At 40.0% G+C, this 22,831-nt stretch overlaps 1 protein-coding gene and 1 long non-coding RNA gene across 3 annotated transcripts in view; both read left to right on the plus strand.

The window, feature by feature from the left end:
- Positions 1 to 3,708, plus strand: part of LOC105839862 (protein apterous) — a 46,207-nt gene extending 42,499 nt beyond the window's left edge. For both annotated transcript variants that reach the window (XM_012686502.3, XM_012686581.3), the window contains exon 6: positions 2,644 to 3,708. In XM_012686502.3, the coding sequence (XP_012541956.1) occupies positions 2,644 to 2,859 (216 nt within the window). In that variant the 3' untranslated portion in view covers positions 2,860 to 3,708. The remainder of the gene's footprint in view (positions 1 to 2,643) is intronic.
- A 3,873-nt stretch (positions 3,709 to 7,581) lies between these two features.
- On the plus strand, positions 7,582 to 21,129 carry LOC114255025. The gene is made up of 2 exons (XR_003626351.2): positions 7,582 to 13,031; positions 17,741 to 21,129. It is a non-coding gene; the product is annotated as an uncharacterized LOC114255025 (long non-coding RNA).
- Positions 21,130 to 22,831: the final 1,702 nt, after the last annotated feature.

Here is a 22,831-nt window from a genome sequence, read left to right on the forward strand (position 1 = left end):
GCGCGCACGGCCGGCGTGGCTGCGAAGTTAAAAGAACCGCGCGGAACGGAGCGATATTTCCGTCGACGGGAGGCTGCGGCCTTTCTTCGTAATTACGTGCCGGCGTCAATCCGGAGACAGTCAAAACGCGGCGGACGGGCTTAAGCCCCGTCGTAACGTCGGGTACGCGGGCCCGACGCGCCGGCTCGCTCTCGTTAACCCACTACCGTTAAATTATTAGGTTGTTACGAAAGTTTCGCGCGCGTTCCTTTGTGAAGCGTGTCATAGACGCGCGGATGAAAAGGGAGAGAACGATCGGACGCGGGAAATACTGACGATTTAAAGGCAAATGAGGCGCGGCGAGACGCGGTGGCGCGTGGAAACGAGGAACTTAGGTCAGACGAGGCTCTCTTCCCATTCGGGTTTGGCTTTTTACGGAACACGAAACTTAATTTCAAAGCTTGTTAGAAAATTTTGGTTGTAAAGATGGAAGGCAATCATGCTGCAAAGATATAGGGATTCTAAAGTTACGTAATGGAGACTTCGAAGTTTTAAAACTTTAAACTCGCAAGGTTTCAGAGATTACAAATTCGAACAACTGGACGAAGCTGAAAAAGAGAAAAATTTAATACATCGAATTATGCATTGTCCGTATAGGAAAAACAGTTTTAACAGTTCAAACTTCAATTACATAGTATACGTAGTAATGTCCAAAAATTTTTGATTGAACGATAAACACAAACATTTTTTCTTTTTAATATAATTTACTTTGTTTTAATATTTATATTTTTTTAAACAATGACTTAATTTTTCCAGCCACTAAAAATGTATTTTGAATTTTTGTTCTTAAAATGGTTTACATTGTAGAGATTACTTTTTCATTGTTAGTAAATTGTTTCTTCACGTAAATTGACTTCAATCTAAAAATTACAAGTTATTATTTTTCTATAATTAAAGCTTGATTTAAATTGAAAAAATTTATCAGTAATGAAGAATTCTGATTTCTTCAGTACCAAACTATTTTAAGAATAAAAATATATAATGTTTCTAGCGATACAAAAAAATTAATTTATGCTAAACAAATGTTTTTAAATAAGCAATGATTATATTAAAAAATAGAATTGAATATTTTGTCTTCTTAATCCAGAAATGTTTGAACCTAACTGTGATAATTTTTAATATATACTTGTATCGAAGCTATTATATTTCTAAAATAAAATAAAACGCAATTTTTAAAAATGTGGAAGAAATAATGTCGTTTAAAAATCATCATCGCCATGTTTCCTTCGATATTTCGCCTAACAGTCATTCCACGTTGCTACATCGTCTCGCTTCTGCGCCCATTCGCCGAGCTAAAGGAGAGGGTTGGAGGTAGCCGCTATTGTATTCGTAGGGTTCTTGGTCGCCATCTTGCTTGATATTGATCGCGAAACGCACGAATACTTGCTCGCCGCGCGCGCACGCGCGCGCGCGCACACACACACACACATACACACGCACACACACACGCGCACACACACACACACACACACACACAGAACATAGACAGGCAGACAGATACATTGGCATACGCGCGCGCGCGTGCTCACTCGAGGGGGGACACGCACGAGTAGTCGGTTTGCGAGTTCTTCGTCGGAAGTCCGCGGGGGAGGAGACTGTCTTGAAAATGGCGACGTAAGTCGGATCGCATCGTCTTTCATCTATCGTGAACACAGGAGAGGCTTTGCGAAGACGCGCACGTGAATAGGAGGAGGAATTCTTATCTAACGCTGCACGTTTTCATAAGACATTCGCACATTTTTTCCAGCATGGCGTGAACATTGTACAAACGTGACATCCCCTGATGCATAGAAAGGTTTCTACTATAGGGATATTGAAACATTGAAATTGTCACAGTTACATTGCATGTCTCTAAGGTTGCTCTGCAAGGTTGCAACAATGGTACAAGGTTCACTTTGGTTCCGTTTCTGAAACAGCGAAAATCTTTCTTGACACAATAAAATTCCAATTTTTCGCGAAATTTTTTAGAAATTGAGTCCTTAAAATTGGACTCCAACGTGAAAATAAATAAAACGTATTTTTGACAGGGTAGTTTCGTTTACTTCTAAAGCTCAAAATTATAGTTTAATTTAGGAACTTGATGTTTTCCTTAGGAAAGATTCAAAACACTAGAAACAACACATATATAAACTTTAAGGTAAGATTCATAGTCTTGCTACAAACTTTATCAGGTTTTATATAAAAAATAGTATTGTGGATTTAGATGAAAGTTATTTGGTTCTAACAGTAAATTTTTTTTTTCTGTAGCAGCCATATTTTAACAGCTAATAAAATGTTACATTAGAAATAAATTTTAAATTAAGGTTTCAAAGAACAAGATTGTTGCAATAACACTTTGCAATGTTTAAAGATCTTTGAGACACTATGTGATGATATACAATTCAGACATTTAAAACGTTATTTGTGCAACCTAACTGAAACCTTCTATACTATCAAGTGTCTCTATTTACCATTCTTAAAAAAAATCGTTTATGTCAAGCTTGTAATTAATTGTTCAGATCGATCGCGCTCCGTAAGTTGATCCCTCGAGCTTGTGCAAACCTTAGAGCGACGACTCAAGCCATCGTAGGTAACGAGCGAATCCTCTGCTGGTTTTGTTCTCAGGTCTGGTTCCAGAACGCGCGGGCAAAATGGCGGCGCATGGTGCTGAAGCAGGAGGGCAAGTCCGACAAGTGCGACGGCGGGGTGGACGGCGGTAATCTCGGCGACCTTGAGCTCTACGGAAACAGCACCGGAAGCGGCGGGCCGCCGATGAGTCCGCCCTTCATGCTCGGCGGTCCTCACAGTCCCGCGTCCCTGGCGTCCCTGGACTGCGCGTGATCCTTGACGGGATCCCAATCCGTGCTCTCCGGCTAGCGTCCTTCCTGTCCTGCGACGGGATACCGGACGTATTTGGACGTACGCCCTTCCGGACGGTTTCTCACGTGAGTGAAATCGCCCCCCTCCCACCCCTCGCGAGTGCGTGAAGAAACGATAAGTTGAACGAATATAATCGGCGAGCGTGTAAAAAGAAGAGAGGAAGAGAGCGTTTCCGCGAACGGAAACCTTTCGGGTTTACGGATTAACGAGGATCAATCGAGGAAGACTCGAGAGGAATGCATTTTCGAGACCGACTTTCCCCCCTCGGTCGAGTTGTGCGGTTTCTTGTCAACGACAGACGAAACGGACGAAGAGTTCGTTTCTCGTCTCCCGCAAGCCGAAAATCGGCACTTCTCGAGGAGCTTGCCTCGAATCGAGACGATGTAAAATTCGATGACCCGCCGACGGCGTGGATCGGTTTAATCGATAGTATCGTTGTATTTATTGTTTATTAGCTCGAATTGCGGCACTCCGGCTGCATCGCACCGCGCCAGCGGAACACTAATGTCGTTCGTGTTGGGCAATGTAATTATAGTGAACGAGATCTATTTATTCGCCTAAGTCTAATTAAGAATCGCGAACATTACCAGTGCTGTGTGAAAGTTCGGCGTTTCGCGAGTCCTCGTCAAAGTGTCGTCGTTTCCTGAGCAAAAGGATCATCCCTCGACGATCCTGCATTCACGTTTGGAGAGCATTGACTGTATTGATCAATGAATTAATTTATATATATACTGTTTGCCATTATCTAGATAAAGAAGTAACTTTATCTACATCTTTACTTAGATTATTGAAATAAATTATCTTTACACAGAAAAAAAGCAAGTGTCAAATTAACTCTTATATACTCTTATGAACGCGTTCATTGTTTCATATATACGCAACAGTATATAATCTTCTTAGAAGAAAATCTTGAATTTCAATAATATTATAGTCTTATTTCAATATCATAATTGTTATTTCAAGAATATAATATAATTATTTTGATAATTTTATTCTAAGAAAATTATAATCTTTGATTTGAACACACAATATTTTCTATCCAACACTTTTTCTTTCCATTCAAGAAAATTATTCATTATTTTCTTAATTAAACTATATAAAATCTTAAACTAAATCTTTATTCAAGTAAATTTTTTTTATTTAACGCAACATAATCTTATTTCAAGATTTTTATTTTAAAACTAAAGGTATTGTCAAAATAACATTTTTTTTCTGTGTAGGTAAAAGAACACCATAGGTAAAAGAACTGTTATCTTTTTCCCATTATCTAAGATAACTTGAAAAGGATAACACGTTTTTTACGTAAGATGTATGAAGATGATATACATTTTAATAATTTAGATAAAATGAAGCTACTTCTTTAACTAGATGATCAATGATTAAAAGATATAAAATAATTAATTAATTATGTGCATGTAGTGTTTGACATTATCTATCTTTTACTTTCTTTGTATATATATCTTTTCATACGTATGTTCGAGAAACGTGTTTCAAATCCATCAACGAAATTGCTACTGCTGGTCAGTCGACAAATAATCGAGATTTATCTTACGTATTTATATTTTGCTTCGCGTCACGTTTCTCCAAAAGCAGACATTTGTTTCCACAAAACAAACGAACACCTTCATAATCAATCAATCGACGCTCCGTCGAACGGCCGAGCGAAACGCTGGATTTTGACGAGAGGATAATATTAATTATTTATAAATAATGAAAAAAGTGAGCAGCGAACGCGCGTAATTGTACATTATTGCTCAAGATCAGATCGCGACGGATCCAATAAGGAAGAAAACAGCCCACGGTTCGCAACCTGGTTATTGCTGTAAATAAAGGACGTTCCTCGTGCGTTTCTCTTAAGGCACCGTTATAGGTTGTAGGGCCCCTATTAATTGCATTCGGTAGCGGTCGTGCTTCTCTAGGCGAGAGGCGAAAGTAATAGTAAATGAGGATACACGCAGGACACTACTGTTATTATTGCTCCTACTATTAGTCCTCCTTGTAACGATGCGGAAGAATTGTCCAACTTTTGCAAGATCATTTTTTCATTGAATATATTTTGACAATATACGACGCGTGTCTGTATGTGTATGTTTTTCCCCCACGATTCTCTCACCATCCCCTCCTCCCTGTCCCAAGTTTCCTACAAGCTCGCGAGGTTTCACTTTCGATTAATGCTGCTAGAGTATGTTTATATATCGATTTAGGTTAAAAAGTAATCAGTGAGAGAGACTGAATAATTAATGACAGTTTTTTTTCTTGCGAGATCTTATTGGAAGAGCACAAGCGTTCCACGTGCGATTTTTTTCGCACAAAGAAAGATCCGCGTGTCGTCCGGTGTCCGTTTTTTTTTTCTACGGTTGTTAAACTGGATCTGCTAAAATTGCATATTATTTCCTCTATTCGCGCAGTTCACAGAAATCAGCTCTCGACGATAGAATCCGAGACTTTCCACGAAGGGGACGCAATGGAAAGTCGCACGATGGCGTGCAAGTCACGATGGTGAACCAGAATTTCACCCGGCAAAAACCGGCGCGCGCATTGTCCGTCCTGTCTTACCGGTGTTGGTCAACCAGTTGGTAGGCTGGATTCACTGACCGGCAAAATAATAGCAGAGTATTCCACGCGCTTGTACGCACGCGCAAAGGAGAAAAGGAAAGATAGGAATATAAGTAAAGAGCCAATTGGAACATAATGTCGCACTTTTCAAAACGGTCGAATGGAAGAACCTGTCGCGAGCTTGAGGGAAGCTGCACAATTCTAGAATGTAAATCTATCGCGTCCGCTCACGGAATTTCCCGGAGAGTGTCGGGGAAGGCGTATATTTATTAATACGAAACCCAGAGTCGAATCCCAGCAGCTTCACGGACGCGAGAGCTCCTTTTCCTCGCTCGTTATTCATATTTGCCGTCTTATTTACGGGCTTTGTCCATCCGGCGGCGGCGGCTCGCGGCATTCGTCGGATTTCTTCTGGCGTATACGCGCCGTGGCGTCGACAATTTAACGGCCCGATTATGCGGAGCTATGAAAATGCGATGCGTCTCGCGGCTATTAAAGCTGAAATTATGTCCCGCATGGCGGACCGCGAATTACGCAAGACTGGGGATACCAACTACGCGTAAATTACGCGCGACGAAGCACAGAGACGGAATTCTGTGCACGGCCGCGCGATACAACTTTTTTTTTTGCCTCTACCGGAGAGGAGACTCGCAACGATGGGATTATGGGACATCATAAACATCCTATTTTCCGGTATATTATGTCGTTATCGATTTATATCTCTACCTTTTTTTTTCCAAAAAAATCGTGACACGAGAAACACGAGTTGACAGCACGAAAGGGGCAAGAACATAAATTCGGGACAGTTTTGGTGTACGATGAAATATTTTTTTCAATTTGATTATATATAGATTATTAATTATATTAATTTAATATGAAATAAAATGACTAGTTATAATAAAAGAATATAGACCGACAAGTAAAAACATAAGACGAATATGTTAGACAGTAATAAATGTTATGTAAAAACGTAACGCAACAGTTTTTACAAACATATTTTTTCAACAAAGTTGACGTTTGTAACATTAAATTAAGACTTATATTTTATTTATTTATTTCAAAACAACAATTTTATGTTATTCGTTCACTTACTCGTAAAAATTGCGTTATTTTAAACGAGGAAATATTGAGTATCAATTCAACGCGAAATATTTAAATAACATAATTATACATTACGTTAAATTGATACACTCCTGTGTATAAAAGGGTACGAAGGTATTTTAACAAGAATCGGTTTTATATGTACGACAACAATGTGCAGGTATAATAAGCAGGCATAAACTTTCTCGACGATTTTTCTAAGCGACAAATGACAGGAATAATATAAGATGGAATAAATTTAATATCGATCATTACGACATAATGGCTGTAATTTATGATACACTAAACCTGGTAATCGAGAGAGAAAACAAGAGGTCTCGATCAGGCGCGTGATTTATTTATTTGCCTCACGCTGAGATTTTACTTGTTCGGACCACGATTTCCTGTCCACTCGTCGAGAACCGTAAAAAAAAGGTCTATATAAATGTTGTTTCACGTACGTCGCCCCGCGTTCTGATTTCTAAGAGAACTCCGCGTTCACACAGGATTGCAACGGCGACGGCGGCGATGGTGGTGGCGGCGGCGGCGGCGAACCGCTTTCCTGCAGCCATGCAATATGCATCGTGCCGCATTCAGGACGCATAGCGAGCGCGCCGATGCGATTTCAGCGCGCGATTATTCGTTGAATTTCTATGCCAAAAAAGGACGAAACGGCAGATAAAAGGAACGGCACTATGGCGTCATCAACAGAGAAAGAGGGAGAGAGGGAGAGAGAGAGAGAAAGAGAGAAATGGATGGTCTTTGCGCAACTAGTCTAAGTTCCGTTACTTTCGAAAAATAAAACTGCTCGTCCATTTTATTTATACATAAATATTTGCGTTATGTTTTCCCCTCTCTATTTGTTCTTATCATTATTCAATCTCTTAATTTCCTTTCATTTAATTTTATTTCCTTTTTTTGATTAAAGGATTATAAAATACTCTCTAAATAGAGTAATTGCTGAACACACTGACTTCAATTTAGAGAGAGAGTAGCGAATTAAAAAATGGAACATTTTTTTATTATGTAAAACTTTTATTTAAAGAGGTAAGTAAATATTGTGCTTTAAAAATATTTATTTCTATTAAAAATAGTAAGAAATATAATTAGAATAAATTTAAAAATAAGTAAATAATGATTATGGTCTCTAAAGAAGTACATGTATCTGTATGATAGCTACACGAGATAAAATGATTAGTTATAGTAGTGAAAATGTGTGCACGTAGATAGTTAAAACTTTACCAGCATAACTAAATAACTAAATAAATTTAATTAACTGTTGACGTTATGAATAAAGGTTATAAAAAATTGAATATGGCAAATACTTTAATAAATAACTGTGGTAGCACATGTTGCAATCGCATTATATTAATTATAATTTTACTGTAGACACAAGTTTTAGCATTTCTAATAATATTGTGCCATTGTAGATCCGAAAATCGAGTTTCTGAATTAACTTTTAAGTAGAAATATTCGAAATTCTACTATTCAAATTTCTTTTTTTATCATAAAATTTAATTTTGGGTAAATCGGTGTTTGAATTGTTATAACTATTGCTTTGAAAAATAATGTTTTGGAAAAATGCGCTCAAAGTTTAACAATACTTTTTCAGTGTGATTTTTGTACCTTACTTGTTTAACAAATATTTTTGAAACGAAAACGTTATTTATCTTTTTGAATAAAAGTTTTTTACATAATGTTGCAAAGTGTAGTCCTGTTTTTGTATCCGCTGAAATCTTATAATTTCTTAATTAAAAAAGCGTCTGCAATTTTGCAGGAAGACTCAATGACTTTTTGCTCATTCGCGTATACCGCGTGTTCTTTTATTATCGTCGTCTTTCGAGAACAGCTTTCAGAAACGGATTTTTCGCGACGTCCTCTCTCTGGTAGCCTTATCCTGCGAAGAACGCGATTGACAACGCTGCCCTCGACGTTGCATTCGACGAAGTAAATGAGACGTCGATGTTCGACACCGTCGCACTGTCATCGACGATTTTATGTCCGCGCAGTCCGGCATCGATCATCCGTGTTATCGGTATCTCGATCCTGGAACCGGTCAGAGGACAGAGGACAGTAAACGAGCCTCGGCATCGATCATGGGGATCTAGGAATCCATCGGTCGCCGCCGTCACGCCTCATCGGCTTTCAGAATGAACGATCTTCGAATGTGACTGGAACACGCGCGAGTTTGTTCCCCCATTGATTTTGATAGAAGATCGAAAATAGCTTCACGGTTCCGGCGCCCTTCTCGATCTCAGACTCGTGCGCCCGTGAAACTGATATTTGGATAAATGGGTACTGGATGGCTGTTGAGAGCTTCTCAGAATCGATACGTATCGATAGAGTTCCGTGGGAAATCTATAAAGATCGTCAAATCTACAGGATCTGAGGTTTTAATAATAAATAATAACCGATAACATACAATAAATAATATTGACGTATTTTCAACTACATTTCCATAATTTTGAAGATTGGTTAATTTACTTGGCAGATTTGAGTAAAAGAAACAGTGTTAATCGGTTGAGAAGTTTGCTTATCTTGAAATGAATAAAATTTTCAAAAATTATTGTCTATCCGATGACTGAACTATCAACATTAATTCGTTTTTAAGTTTTTATATTTATTATTCAGTTAGTAACATTTCATTATCACTCGTGTTTATGTGTCCTTAAAATTTGAGAATGTACGAATAAGATTTTGAGAGAGAGAGAGAAAAAAAGATTTGAAAAAAGATTTAAGTTGAAAATACGAACAGCTCTATTAATATAAAAGATTTGTTCTTAAAAGAATTTTATAGAATATATATAAATCAACAAGTAGTACATTTATTGCTGATATAAAGTACTTAAATTCGGAATTCTTGAATTAGAGATTTTTGTTAATACTGATTATCTCCCAGGACTTTTATGTCTCACTGGTATTTATGTCATCGATAATTTCATTAAAGTCCTAGTCAATAAATAATTGCGCGAAATATTCGATAAAACTAATTAAAGTTGAAAATAATCCGACGTTTCTAAATTTGAGAAAAATCGCAATTTACGAAAGTTCATTAAAGTCCTCGGCTTGAAAGAGGAAAATAGCGAGCACAGGTGAATTCGGCGCGTCAAAGAATCCTACTCGTCCGGATGGGCGACGATCAAAAAAAGAGAAGAAAGACGCGCAGACAATTAACGAATTAATTAAGACTTTATTCCGAGTGAGTAATTCCGACTGCCGACGCCGGGCAGTGCGTCGACATAAAACGCGCGTTTGGTTAATTAATGGCCGCGGACGGCGACGGGAGTTATGCAAGCTATGTAGATAACGGCCGGCGAGCCGTTGATGATAACGCGTCGACGGGGATTTGTTTATTTCGATCTGCCAATCCTATTGCAGAATTTGAGCGCCGGCTCAATTCAGCAGCTTCATACGGCGACATACGGCATCTTCAACGGCGTCATTTTATTACTATTAATTTACACGTCTAATTTCGTTTCTCGTTTAATTCACGTCTAATTTCTTTACACATTCGCAACATACATAGTTTCGAGAGAACGTTCCGTAATCTGAAATGCATTTCGTCCGACCGGGTCGCGTCTAACTCTTCACCTATATCTCTCCTCCTCCATCGTAATTTCACGTTAGAGAGCTTCCTTATCGCGATAAAAGGATTCTCCGAAAGTCTTTCCGCGAGGCCGCGAGAAAGTGTAAAAAGGAATGTCGCCCCCGCCGCGTGACATTTATTTCCTGGTGCCGGTCGCTCATTAGACTTCGCTTCCTGATTTTTTTAATGCGCCCGTCTCGCTCTTCCGCCACGCGCGGATACACTTCACCTCGTCACTTCACTTTCCGTCAGACGCGACTCGTCCCGTGTCTTACCGACTCGTGAACCGACTCTGACGGTTTACCGGAGTCCTTTCTCGTGCGAGATGCGCAGCTCGCACGGCCACCCTTTTGCTACCTCTTTTTTTCTTCGTTCTAGCGCAAAACCCTCTCGTGCTCGAACACCGCGTCACGAGAGACCTCAAACGTCGATGCGTTTGCGCGACTTTTGAAGCAGACTCCTCGACGGAGAGATTTTGTAGTAGGCGCAGAGGACGAGTCTTCATCACGACTGGAGCGATTACTTAAGGGAAACACTCGGTTGCCTCTAGCTAAACTTGAATCACTGAAGATCTGACTGACTCTAGATTTCTGCCCGGCGTTTCTCGTGACAAAAACTCATATTTTATTTTGAAATGTGAAGCTGTCCATTTCAATTGTTAAATCTACCAATATTTATTATTGATTTCTATATTTAAAATTATATTTATATAAAATTATAAACCAACCATAAAGTTGAACCGAAAAAATAGGTAATTTTATTTCTTTTTTAATTTGAGAAATCTTTACGTTAAAAATTACGAAAAATATAATGTTATATAAGAGTTCTGTAAAATCTACTGACAAAGTTTTCAAACTAAAGATTACATGATAATATCTACTATCTAGTCTATCATCATCTTTTGCTATTATTTGTTTTTATTTATGTAAATATTGTTAACTCGATGTGTTAAAATTACACTTGTAATCGCAAGCAATTTGCCCATGATTCTACAGATTTGCTATCAAATTTTACTTATCGTGTGAACAGTTCATACTTTCTAATAAAAATAAAAATACTGGAAACATTATTGCGTCTTTCGCTGCATTGATTGTGAAGTGACGCATCTCCGATTACCTGAAACTTTGGTATTAGCAGTTTAAAACATTACCTATGGTCTTGAAATAACAACAGATTGGTGAATGCCAGACAAAAGCAAACAACCTGTGGTTGGCGAAGTAATTCATTGGCGTCTCACAAAACGGCAATTATTCGAAGATCACATGCGTACATTCAAGCGGATATCATCAATCCGTGTTCATTCATCAAACTGTGATTACTAATTCAACCGTCTGGATCCTCTAGAAAGATCGAACGTCTCTGTACGTGCTGTTCCTCTCGCTGCAGTTCATCTCCCTCATCCTCTCTTTTTTTCTTTCGTTCCCTCGGAGAAAGGGAGCGAGAGCACTCGTGTGCGCACGCGCTTGTGGGATATTTGCGGGTTCCGTTTTTCTCCGCCACCCACTGGGTGCTGTTGACGTCACGCCCGGATACCATTCGACAAGGGGCGCCGCTCTTCTGGGCCAATAATTCAGACTTCAAGGCGCGGCCGCGAAGATCGCCGTGACGGAGTATCAAAAGCCACGTGCTCACCCTCCGCTCGTTCCCTCATCCCTCGCCCCTTAGCTGGTCAAAGCGGAGCACCGAAGCGAAAGAGAGTCGGAAGAGTAGAGAGAAGCACGGGGGAGAAAGAGAAGAAGAGAGAGAGAGAGAGAGAGAGAGATGCACAATGCACGATGCTATTTATTCATACCCTGTAGCGCGTAGTCCCTTAAATACGTTGAATAAACCTAAATAGGGTGCATCGTGAAAGCTATAGCTTAGTGGGATTTCTTGAACGTCTAAAATTATTAAAATTTTAATAAAGCGAGCTCGAAATTTTAATTTACGTCTAACTTTAAAAAATTTTATTATATGTTGCGATTGCAAGAAGATTAAAAAGAAACTTCTCTCAAAAATTAAAAAACCTGAAATGCTTCGGGATCTTTTGAGAATTTAAAATTCACAAATGTTATACTTTTTTAATAATAATTTTCAATTAAATGCCTATCTCTTTGCAGAAGACCAAGGAATTCGAGTTTTCACAAACCGATAAGAGAAAATTGATAAACATATCTAAATAAAGATAAGGTAACAGACTGCAAGAGAGACGGTGCTATAGACGAAGCGAAATGACGGAGCCGTCACGAAGAACTGTAGAAAAAAAGTAAAAAAGTTCCACTGCCGATTCGAGCGGCGCTGCACAGACCGGGGTGCCGTTAGAGAGCCGCGCGTGAAGAATTCTGGAGGAGCAGGAGATAGAGCAGAAACGGAGAGGAGGGAGAGAGGGTGAGAGAGAGAAAGAGAGGAAACTTCCTCCGAGTGACAAATAACCGCGCGGATTCCACGGATCCGCACGGTGAGCAAAATCCGCGCTAATTAGCAGCTCACGAGCACGCCGCCGAAAAGAGAGACGAAGTGAAAAGGGAAGAGAAAGGCTGGAAGAGAGAGAGAGAGAGAGAGAGAGAGAAAAGAGAGAAGGCGAGGCGCGAGAGTCACATGTATAGACCACGGTGTCGCGCTTAGGAGAGCGGCGGCGAGGGCGGAAGAAAGAGCACTTACAGGACTCAAGAGAGACGGCGAAGGGCGAGGGGGAATCCCCACGTCGCAAGATGGCACGACCGGGACATTTGAATATATATCGGCGCGGGGACAGTGAGCAATGTTGCACCTGCCGCTACGAGTCAGCGTAATAGCTGCGAGATGTCACGGGCAGTACAAGCGTGAACAAAATTCGGCGCGGACCATCGTTTTTCCGGCGGTGGAGTCGTCCCGACCTCTTCAACGATAATTCGCGCGACAGAGTCGATGAATTCTCCGCGTTTGCGCTAAGGTGAGTTAATGGGGTTCCATTAATTTTCGGAAAGTACAGTCCGCGGAGAATTGTTCCGACCGTATTGCAAACCGCGTGCGTGTTGTCGGGATGTCGATATCGCCTGCGTGCCCTGAAAATCTCACGCGCAATTGATACCATGACAAACACGCGGCATTGTCGATCATCATTGCATGTAAATTGGCTAGGTAATGGTTTGGTAAATCGACGGCCGAGCGGAGGATCGATCGCGCGCGCAATAGATGTCGCGCGTGACAAACGGGCGCGCGAGTGCAAAGCGTTCGAGCAAAAAGGGTTTTCCGCTTTTGCGTTGCGTTGTACCACCGTTGCGCCCCTCGCGATATATGTAACACGTCGTATACGCATCGCCGCCGAGCAAAATCGGTAGGCGGGACCGCGAAGGGAAGGCACGCATAGTTGCTGCACTCCCCAGCGTATTTGTCATCGCGAGATCGCCCACGTGGTTTTATCTGGGCCAGTCGGCAGTCTCCTAGCCAGCCACGATTCTATCGAGAAACCGATAGAATTTGCCAACTCGGCGAGACGGCAATTGCGACACAAAGTTCGAGCCCGACACCAATGATAGACGCTTCTACAAGTCACGCGTTCAACATCAATTTAAATCCTTGCGACAGGATATTTGACATTAAGTCATTTTTGATGAGGTAGTAGGAGATTCCGAAATGAGGTAGTAAGGTTGCAAAGATAAAAGAATATTTAAGAACGCGATGCGACAAAAAAAATTCAGAATTAATGGGATCCAATTACGATTAAACTTTGGTATATTTAATCAAGTACACATTACAATTTATAGAAGACTCTTTTCCTATATTTTACCTCACAAACAGTGAATCTCTTATGAGTGCAATTGATTTATCGGGTTTTAAGCTATCACTCAGGTTTGTAGAAAAAGGATTCCATCACTAAATGTATGAACCGATTTTATCTTTGGTTTTAACAAATCAACAGAGGAAACTGAAAAGATGTCATTAAGTTTCCTAAATTTCCATCACTTTGATTTTGGAAAATTCGTCAGGACTGTTACGCTAGGGTCGGCAATGATCTCTCAATAACTGATCGCGATCAGTGACGCGGGCGGGACAGGCGAGATTATGTCATTAAAGCTGTCACGGTTCAACGGGCCGTCATCCGCAATCGATCGCGGTGGCCGCTGCACCTGTGTGTCGCCGTTGTTACCCTCCGCTTTTGTCGCGCGTCCCATGGAGATACCTGCATGCCGCCGCCTCCTCCGCGCTGATGCCGAAATAACGCACCACCATCACCACCACCACCACCGCCGTGAACGGGCACCACGTGCGCACACGCCCAGCCGCGTGTGACAGCTAACGAGCCCACGAGTTCGTTCATAAGCTGCCAATTAACGACGTACGAGTCTTGCGCCGGAATCGGCCGTCAATTAATTAGAATTTTTGCCCCTCCCGTTCAGTAGGGATTGTTGGGGAGCGATTCCTTTCTGTTGGCATTTGTCAGGACGTTGCTGGAGCGTGATTTTCAGGCGTATCTCTCTCGTTTCTAATCGATTTATCGGATATCGGTGAAAACAAGGTACGGCTTGCCTAGTCCGACATGTGAGGATCGCGGCAAAATTTTAATAAGGGAGAGGGCGGGTATCTTCTGATATTACTCATCGCCGGTGAACCCCGTTCCGCGTCAATCTCGCGGCGATCTTGGGAAGAAGGAACAATGTCGGCGCCGCGACGGCGCGTCGCAATAACGCATCTCGACATAATTAGCTAATAAGCCGCCTCGTTAAGAATAAACAATGACCGCGACGTTGGTGGCGACCTCGAGGAGTCGCGGGCGGTTGCGTCACGGGGAGGGAGATATTTTTTCGCGTCGGTAGAAAAATCGCCGATACACGAGATCCTACAAAAGATACACTTCTATATTTGGAGGCATGTCCGCGGTTCACATTCGCCTACTCGGAAGATCTTGCTCTGCAGGTGACGATGGGCAATTTTTCTATATTCTAGAGATGTGTAAGGATGTGGCCATTTTGTATCGATATGGTCTGTCAAAACGTCAAGCAAAGTGCCAGATTTTCTATCTCTGTCTCTCTTTCTTTTTCACAAACAAAAAGAATTCTTAAACTGTGCCTCTTGCGGCAAAAAATCTTATAAGACATTGTTATTAGTAAAAGAGATTAAGCATTGTAGTGATAGCTACATGAAACATCAAGCTACAATGTCGTTTACTTGCTTCGAGATTAGTACTAAGTAGAAAATACAAACTTAAAAAAAGCTCAAATGAATACGTATTCGATAACTCTTCATTATTGCAAGATCGATATTAATTATTAAAAAAAAATGTTTACATGCGGAAAATAAATTAGGAAATTGACGCGTTTTTGAATGAGAAAATTCATAGGAGTCTTTCGATTGAAGGAAAAGAGGAAGAAAATAGATTTCCATGGGATTGAAGCAAAATCCAATCGCTCTTTCGCTCATTTACTCGTTATCTTGCTTCAGGGAAGGCAATAAATTCATGGGGAATGGTAAACAGAACGGGCCTGCAAAGTGCATCGGAAACCCGAAACCCTAAATCACTGACGACGATCCCCGCGAGAAGATGAGAGAGAGAGAGAGAAGAAAAGAGAAGAGAAGAAGGGATACGCAAGTGTGCACGCTTCGCGGTCTTCCCTCGTTGTTCCAATGAATAAACAAATACAGATTAGTTTCGAGGGCGCGAGATGCGTAAATCATCGCGAAACTTGTTACACGCGAACACATATGCAATACGTACGGGCACGAACCGTAACACAATTTGCTTGCCGATCGACTCACGTGACAAAGTGAGGTAAAGATTATTGCAAACAGTTGTTACGTAAAATGAGACTAGAGTTAGAGTTTTCTTTTATTTCAGATGCGTTTTTTGTTATTATTTTTCCCACCCTTTTTGAAGTCGTTATGTCATAATGATGTAGCATCGCCATTTTGAAAAAAGTTTATTTGTAATGTATATTTTGTAATAAAAAAATTATTTTAAAAGATCTTACATTTTCTTCGAGAAAAATTCAGAAAAGTGTGACTTTCGCTCTAGATGTATTCACCCCTTTAATTTGTTTAATTACTAAATCTAATTACCGAATCTTATCAGAACAAACACTTATTGATACCATTAAAGTTCTTGCACAAGTTCACAAATATCATAGTCGTTTACGCGATTATTTGCGTCGTGAAATAGCGTGAGACATACTTTTTACACCGAGAAAAATATCTGGGGAGATTAACCAGAATTCTGGTGAATAATCATGTAACCGGAATCCTGGTTAATTTTCACCAGATATTTCTTTCAGTTTATCCAGAATTCTGAATGATCTCCCCAGATTCAGATTCAGCTTACTACACCGTATGGTGAATAATCGTGTAACCAAAATTCTGGTTAATCCCTGGTTAACCAGATATTTTTTTCAGTATATGTAAATCCTTTTATGCAAATTGTTTCTCGCGCGTAGATTTACGAAATCGTCGGGGTTTTCACACGTCAAGGTGCGCGCGTGAGACTCGGGAGCTCTGATCGTGAAATGTCTATTCAATACACGTTGATCCAACGATGAAGAGGCGGAAGAAGGAGACGCGGATCCCGTCGACATTCAGGCTCGGTCTCTTCTTCGCAAGAGACATTCCACTCGTTGTCGGACGCGGCTCGATCGAAGCCTCGTGTTTTCCTCTTCCTGGAAGCGGCGGCCTAGCATCATTAATTTTCCGGGCCACATCAATTTCTCGTGAACGCGAGGGGAGATGTGGGGGGAGGGAGAGGGGAGGCGGGCGCGAGGCGTCGGTCTCCCCGAGAGGAAGCTGGTAACCAGATGGCACGGGACCGCGCCCGGTTGTTCCTCATTAGGTCGTCACCGGACCTTCGCGCTTCCTCGATGCCGCTTGCGCGACATCGCGCCTACGTCTGAAATCCGACGACGACGGCGCGGGGAAAGGGAAGGGAGGAAGATGTGTGAAAACGACGCCGCGCAACAAGGAGTCGCGCGTTCCATTCAGGAAGTCGGAGGAGTGCGCTTTCGTGTCGGACCACCCAGCGCGGCGCCGCGCCGCGTCGCCCCCAAAGTGATTGTCAGTGGTCCGATGCCCCCCTTAACGCCTCCCGCCCCTTCCCCTTTCCTTCCTGAGAACGCGTCGCGTGTGATTAGTCGCGTGAATGAGATACCCGCCTTTCCCGGGGACTCGCGAGATGTAGGACGCGTCTCATTCCGGGACGGTATCGTGTTGTGAGGAGTGTTTCTCTCTTGTTTGAAACGCGCTACCCCTCCTCGGAATATTCAAGCTTTATCTTGATTTTTGAACCTAATTGAATGGCACTAATTAGTGTTCTTAGTCTTCCAGAAAAATTATCGGAAATTTTGAGGAAAGACGGTATCTTTTGTTTCTTTTCTTTTCGCATTTTTTTCAGTTTCTTGTTCTTTTGAAACCTTTATTGGTCTCCGAGTCAATTGCAAGATTACTTTTAAAAGCTCTAATAGACAATTATAATTTATTAATAAAATTCTTAATGTCATTGTCACAATTGTATTTTTCCTCTTTTTGGGGGAAAAAATGGTTTCCTTTTAATTTGATTTTTCTGTAAACTTAAGAACACCAGTACTAATACTAGTTTGATACTTCTGAGAATCTCCGCCTTGAATCTAACCCACGCGAATAAAGTTTTTTGCCGAATACATACGTATATTTCTTTTTCAGGTCGGTTTCATCTCCCATCGGAACGTATGCCATCATCGATCACGCGTCGGCGGGTCCGAAACGTTAATCTCTAGGGGTGCAAGGTGAAGATTCGAAAGTGCCCAGGCCCAGGAGAGACCGTTACCGCTCCGCCTCCCTCTTTTCGGTTTAATTAATTGGCCGTAACTCAGGAAAACCGTAAATCTCGAATCGCATTTATACAAGCACGCGCCGTTGGGCTCGAAAGAATGGGCTCGTAGGTGGCGATTGTCTCGGGGGCCCACGCGACGCCGTGTAGGTGTGCAGAAACCGGCTCGACACGAAAAATGTTCCCCCGGCCGCGCCGGGCAAAACTCGACTACTTTGTTGCGCCGATACACCATTCTCTTCCCCTCCCTCTGCTTCGCAAGAAACATGGGGGATGATTTTTAAATTAATGCAACGTGTATCTCGTCTTTCTCAATTACATCGAAATGCACCCACGGATTTTCGGCATCAGAAGTCAGTTTATTAATAACAAATAGAAGTAAAAATATTTATCAGCAAATAGAAATAGCTTCGATATATTGATTTTTCCAGATTTAATTAAGTAAAACTTACTTAAAGTTTTATTCACTTCAATTATGACAATTTTGCTAAAATTTCTATACGTTTGTATTAGTAAAAACATAATTATATTATTATTAAAAAGTCATGTTTTATTAAATACTAAATGATATATTTTATTATTGTTAACTGCTTTATCAATGTGATATTGATCATCCAAGAACTTGCGCTGTACATTGCAACAAGGAAAGAGACATTTCTTCAAAGAGGATGGTAAGCGATGGATCGAAAACGGCGAGGAGGGAACTTAGTAGCTGGTTTCATGTCGTCCGGTCCGTGGTACGGCATCATCAATCATATCTCGAGGAACACACCGTCGGAAAGAATGAAGAGTGCGAGCAGCACGCAAGGAACAACAAGTAGGACCAGGAGGACAAGAGAAACTTTCGAAAGTTTCGAGCTGGAGGAGAAATATTGTATCACGTGTCCAGCGGACCACACGTGATTTCGTCGACGTCCCTAACATTCACGAACATTAATAATATAAAGGGTCCTTTGTCCCCCGATAAATCGAGATTTTGCACTTATTAACTTGGATTAAGGAATAAGATAGATAGAGTTTTATACATCTTCCTTTATGAACGCTATCGCGAAACGTTTAAGAGTAGAATATATAAAAAAAGAAGAACAGGAGTGTACAAAAAAGACTGTTAATTTAGCAAATTAAAAATTGTAATCTCGTGCCGATTTTAAAGAATCGAGTCAGACCGCGCGGTCTACGGAGCACGTGTTTCACAGCTGGGAGAGGATGAAATGGCAAGACAGATCTATCGGGGCCCCCCAATAAAGTTTCAGCCGAGGCGTGAGCCGCATCGATGCCACGACGATCTCGTCGAGGGGGGGCCCCGGCGGGCGCGCCACGGGGTTCTCGCTACCCGCCAGCTTTACAAACCTCTTTACAGATCGTTATTCGTCCGATCACGGGGCCACACATAAATCGGGACCCGAGCGCGCGGGGCGGCAGGGTGGGAAGAAGACGCCTGTGCGCCTGCAACGTATCGCGAGCACAGCGGATCGCGCGTGTGCGAGAATAACGCCTCGTTACTTCAAACCTCGGAATGAAAAACTTATTCCGATCGGCCGGGGGTCAAGGCTGTCGTAAATATGATCCGCGGGTACCTGCTGGGCGCCTTCCCCGAGGGAGAGCGCCCTTTGCGCGGCGGATTCCGTGGGACGAAGCGCGAAAGACGGGATACGGCGGAGCCGAGAACGGGAATGCAGCGGGTTGGCGCTTAATTTCGCGAAATCGGGAGAGAAAGTACGGCCTCCGAGCAGGAAAAATGAAAGGGTAAAATTCGCAGCCACGTACTCGAGTTTCAGAAAATTATACAGGCAGCAAAAGTTAGCCGAGAATCAAACGGCATATGCATAACTTAAGGAGATTTATAAAAACACAAGCTTTTTTAGCTTATTTTGTGACTCTCAAAATTTAGACTGTATGTCAAACAAGACTATATGATAGCATATTAATATGAAAAATGTTATAAGTTGAGTATATAGAAATAGTTTTTGAGATACGAGGAGTTAAAAGACCATAAGATTCCTAATGTTGCTCAAGCGTAACAGAAAGAAAGTTAAAACTACTTTTACAACAATGGAATTTGTACTAAGGTTAGTCAAAAATATAATTTTCCAATTGTCGTTAAAAATCCATCTCCTTCACATTGTTTAATTTTTTTAAAGGAATAAAACTACCCTGCCCCTCAAAAGTTTTGAATCCTTATTAATAATTTGTGACAAATTATGTAAAAAAATTGAATAAATTAAACAATATGCTACTGTAGAGTAAAATTTGCAAAAGCTGTTATTACAATCTCAGTAAATAATCATACATCTCAACAATTTAAACAAAAGCTGAATGCACCTGATCTGTTTGTTTACTATGAAAGAACCAATTGTTATACATGATGTACATTTAACTGCAAATGTATTAATAAAGTGCTTTCAGGTACCTTCTAAAATAATTCACGAGCTGCTTATGAATTATGAATTTATCTCTAATCACAACGCTCATATGTGTAGTGAATATATGTATTTTTATCCATTAGTCACTTATTAAACGAATCACAAAAAAGTGTTGTTGAATTATTAATAATCTCATGTTTGAATATTAATAGGAATTAAAAGCAAAGTAATGGTAGGTATTTGGTAGATAACATTAATTCAATTGATAATGAGACATTAAAAAACTGATTTACTTAGAATAAAGAACAATTTTAGCTTATATAACAGTTGGTTTTGTAAAACATTTGAATCAAAGAACGTAGCTGTTTTTTTCTGCAAAATACGAACCGCTCTTGCTAATAATCAATTTGCTTTTTTGTTTGAAATCTGTTCGCAGATCAATGCCAATTATTCGGATTCAGCAAGACAGGCTCTTTTGAAAAGTCCAGTTACAAAGTTTATCAATAAAAAAGATCGCTTTGTGCTGATTGCTCACAATACATCAATGTCAAAAATATAGTTTGACATTTCCAATGATAAAGCTTGCATTGTGTTTGATTCCACCTATTGTTTTATACAGAAATCAGTTAATAACGACACTTGTTTTTGCAGTAATAGTTTTTAAAATAAACTTTTTTATTTACAGAAACTGTCTTTCTTTAGAGAAATTTAGCAAAAACTTTTTTTGAGGTGGTTTTATCCCTTTAAATAAATTTTAAAAAATACAAGCAACAGTGAATTTGATTTTTAATATGGTACTTGAACAGTCATTTTGATTATTAAAAAACTTATTTCTACAATCTATCAGTATAAAAAACAAGCTTATACTGCTAGATTGTAGAGATCAATGCTGGGAAAAATTGAAATAGAATTAACAGAAAAAAAAGATCTATGAAAAATAATATTTAAAATAAGTGTTTTGTGCAGAAAATAAGTAAATGAAAAGCGAATAGTGCTTAGGAATTATATTTACATTTATACATGTATGTGAAATAAAATATTTTACATTTCCGAATATTTTGATATATTATGGATAAATAAGTTTCTCCTGCATTCTATTGTTTATTTGATATTTTTTATTTTTTAAATGTTCAAGATAGGAAATAAACATTTATTAAAATATAAATTTTAAATTAATGTAAGTATAAATATTTGCTGTTTTATCTTCTTTATACACAGTACTTATTTTCTAAATACATATTTTTTTTTTAATAGATACATCTTTTAAATAAATATTTCTATTGCCATTTTGTTATTTAACTATTTCGCTCAGGTAGAGATAGCGTTTTACGTTACTAATAATCTCTTGGATTTGTTGTTTCTTCGATGTACAGCCTCCGCGCCATTCGTTCGGTATAACGCAGATACATTTCGGCGCAGGAAATCGTTAGATCATGGATTGGCGCGGCGTCGTAACGGTTCACTTGATGCCCGCCGGACGCGTAATGCGTTCACCGCCGGGTAAAACCGAATGGACTCGTAAAAGTAAAACGTAAAAAAGCGAGGAACGCCTACCGTATGCCTTGCTCGCCAGCAAGCATTTCTTGCGATCATTATTCATAAAATGCTGGACGAGCCACCGTTGTGTCTCCTTCCTTTTTTAGCCCTGAGATCCGCCGTCGTGACGCATGACCCTCGTGAATTTTCCGCTCGTCTCCGCGTTCGGGAGTTTGGAAAACTTTGGTGAATTAGCGATTCCAACCAGCAGGATTAAAGAATTGAAGAAGAGTGAGAAAATTTTATTTGTTTCTATGTGGCAAAATGGTTGCTAACCGTACAATTTAATAAAAAAAAAGCAAAAATATAAAAATTTACATAATGTTCCATGTGTGCATTACTTAACTCATAAAATTGCACATAAAGTTTTATGTTATATATGTTATATATTATATTTACAATAACATGTATTTATATTTTGAAAATTTTAAGAATATTTCGTAAAATATAAATTATATTCTGTGAAAATTGCGTGTCAAAAATTATTAATACGAATGTACCGTTCATGGAAACAAGAGATTTGTTAAAACAATTCGGAATTTCACTGATTTTGTACATTTGCAATCGGATAACCACTTTTTTATATTAAGGCAGTAAAGTACAGCTAGACAAAATTTATCGATTACGTAATTTCTTTGTTAAATTGTCAAATTTTAATAGTTACATATATTGAACTTGGCAAATTTATCTATTTATCTAAATTAATCTTAAAAATGTCATTTTCAAATTACATTTACAAATCAAATCAATGGTCAGTGACAAACACTCCACTGCTCTGTAATTTTTTTTTCCCGCTCGTGTCAGGATACATATTTAAACTTATTGTTAGAATCAAATATTGCAATGTCGAAAAACGCAACGAAAATAGAATCCGTAGAAAAATGAGTTATTCATCACCGAATTGGCTGGCTTGTTTCACTTGATATATTGTTATGTTCGAGCGATCGTAATATATTTCGTAGCGAAAGCGCGGATTGTTATCGATGGTAACAAGGTACTTCAAGTGCTCGTGAGATATAATAAGAAAACTGCTTTTCCTCCGGACACTCTGCTCCGGAAATTATT

This window comes from Monomorium pharaonis, chromosome 5 (genome assembly GCF_013373865.1).
Source record: "Monomorium pharaonis isolate MP-MQ-018 chromosome 5, ASM1337386v2, whole genome shotgun sequence".
Taxonomy (NCBI): domain Eukaryota; kingdom Metazoa; phylum Arthropoda; class Insecta; order Hymenoptera; family Formicidae; genus Monomorium; species Monomorium pharaonis.